We start from the raw sequence: 681 nt of genomic DNA on the forward strand, positions 1-681 counted from the left end.
TATAGCTCGTATCCAATTAAAAATCGTGAAACACTCTGAGAACGAATTAAATCATTCCCTAAATTCCACATTATTCGTTTCAATATTAAAAACCTGAAACATTCAAGGTATGAAGCTCGAAGGCTATTTCATTGCAAATAACCAATAAATTCCGTCGATTCTTCCCTGATTAAAAAAAATTCTTTGTAATCTCCTTTTATACCTTTTTTGGAAATACACTCTGGCGAAATTGCTTGTAGTCTTTGACGCGGCGTAATTAAACCGACTGATGTGTGTACAGGCGAGTGCACATCACGAAAGAGACGCTGGACTGCCTGGGCGGTTTCTATGAGGTCGAAGAGGGCCACGGGGGTGAGAGGAACGCGTACCTGAAGGAGCACAATATCAAAACGTACCTGATCGTACCTGGAGACGCTTTCAAGGGCAACCTACCTTCTTCTGGTCTGAGGAAGGGCCTCCCAGCCAATGGGAACATATCCAAAGAGATGAGAGTCATGGGTCATGGGTCACAGCATGGGAAACAGGCCAAGTAAATTATCAATCGAATTTATAATGATTTTCTGGCCACGTGGTATATGCAAAAAATTCTAATAGATTTAATTTGCAAATGGTTTCATGTTTTAATTATTAAACGCGTTTAGAAAAAGTTTTCTCTATGGAGGACTTTTGTGGGAAATAAAA

The 681-nt window shown here is 39.9% G+C and overlaps 1 protein-coding gene across 1 annotated transcript in view; it reads left to right on the forward strand.

The window, feature by feature from the left end:
* LOC108628661 (adenylate cyclase type 5) overlaps positions 1 to 681 on the forward strand; it is a gene marked incomplete at both ends in the record, with an annotated part of 40434 nt that overhangs the window by 37858 nt on the left and 1895 nt on the right. The window contains one exon of the mRNA XM_018030737.1: positions 281 to 529. Within this exon, the coding sequence (XP_017886226.1) occupies positions 281 to 529 (249 nt within the window). The remainder of the gene's footprint in view (positions 1 to 280; positions 530 to 681) is intronic.

This window comes from Ceratina calcarata, unplaced genomic scaffold (assembly GCF_001652005.2).
Source record: "Ceratina calcarata isolate Rehan_Ccalc_2016 unplaced genomic scaffold, ASM165200v1 scaffold535.2, whole genome shotgun sequence".
Classification (NCBI taxonomy): domain Eukaryota; kingdom Metazoa; phylum Arthropoda; class Insecta; order Hymenoptera; family Apidae; genus Ceratina; species Ceratina calcarata.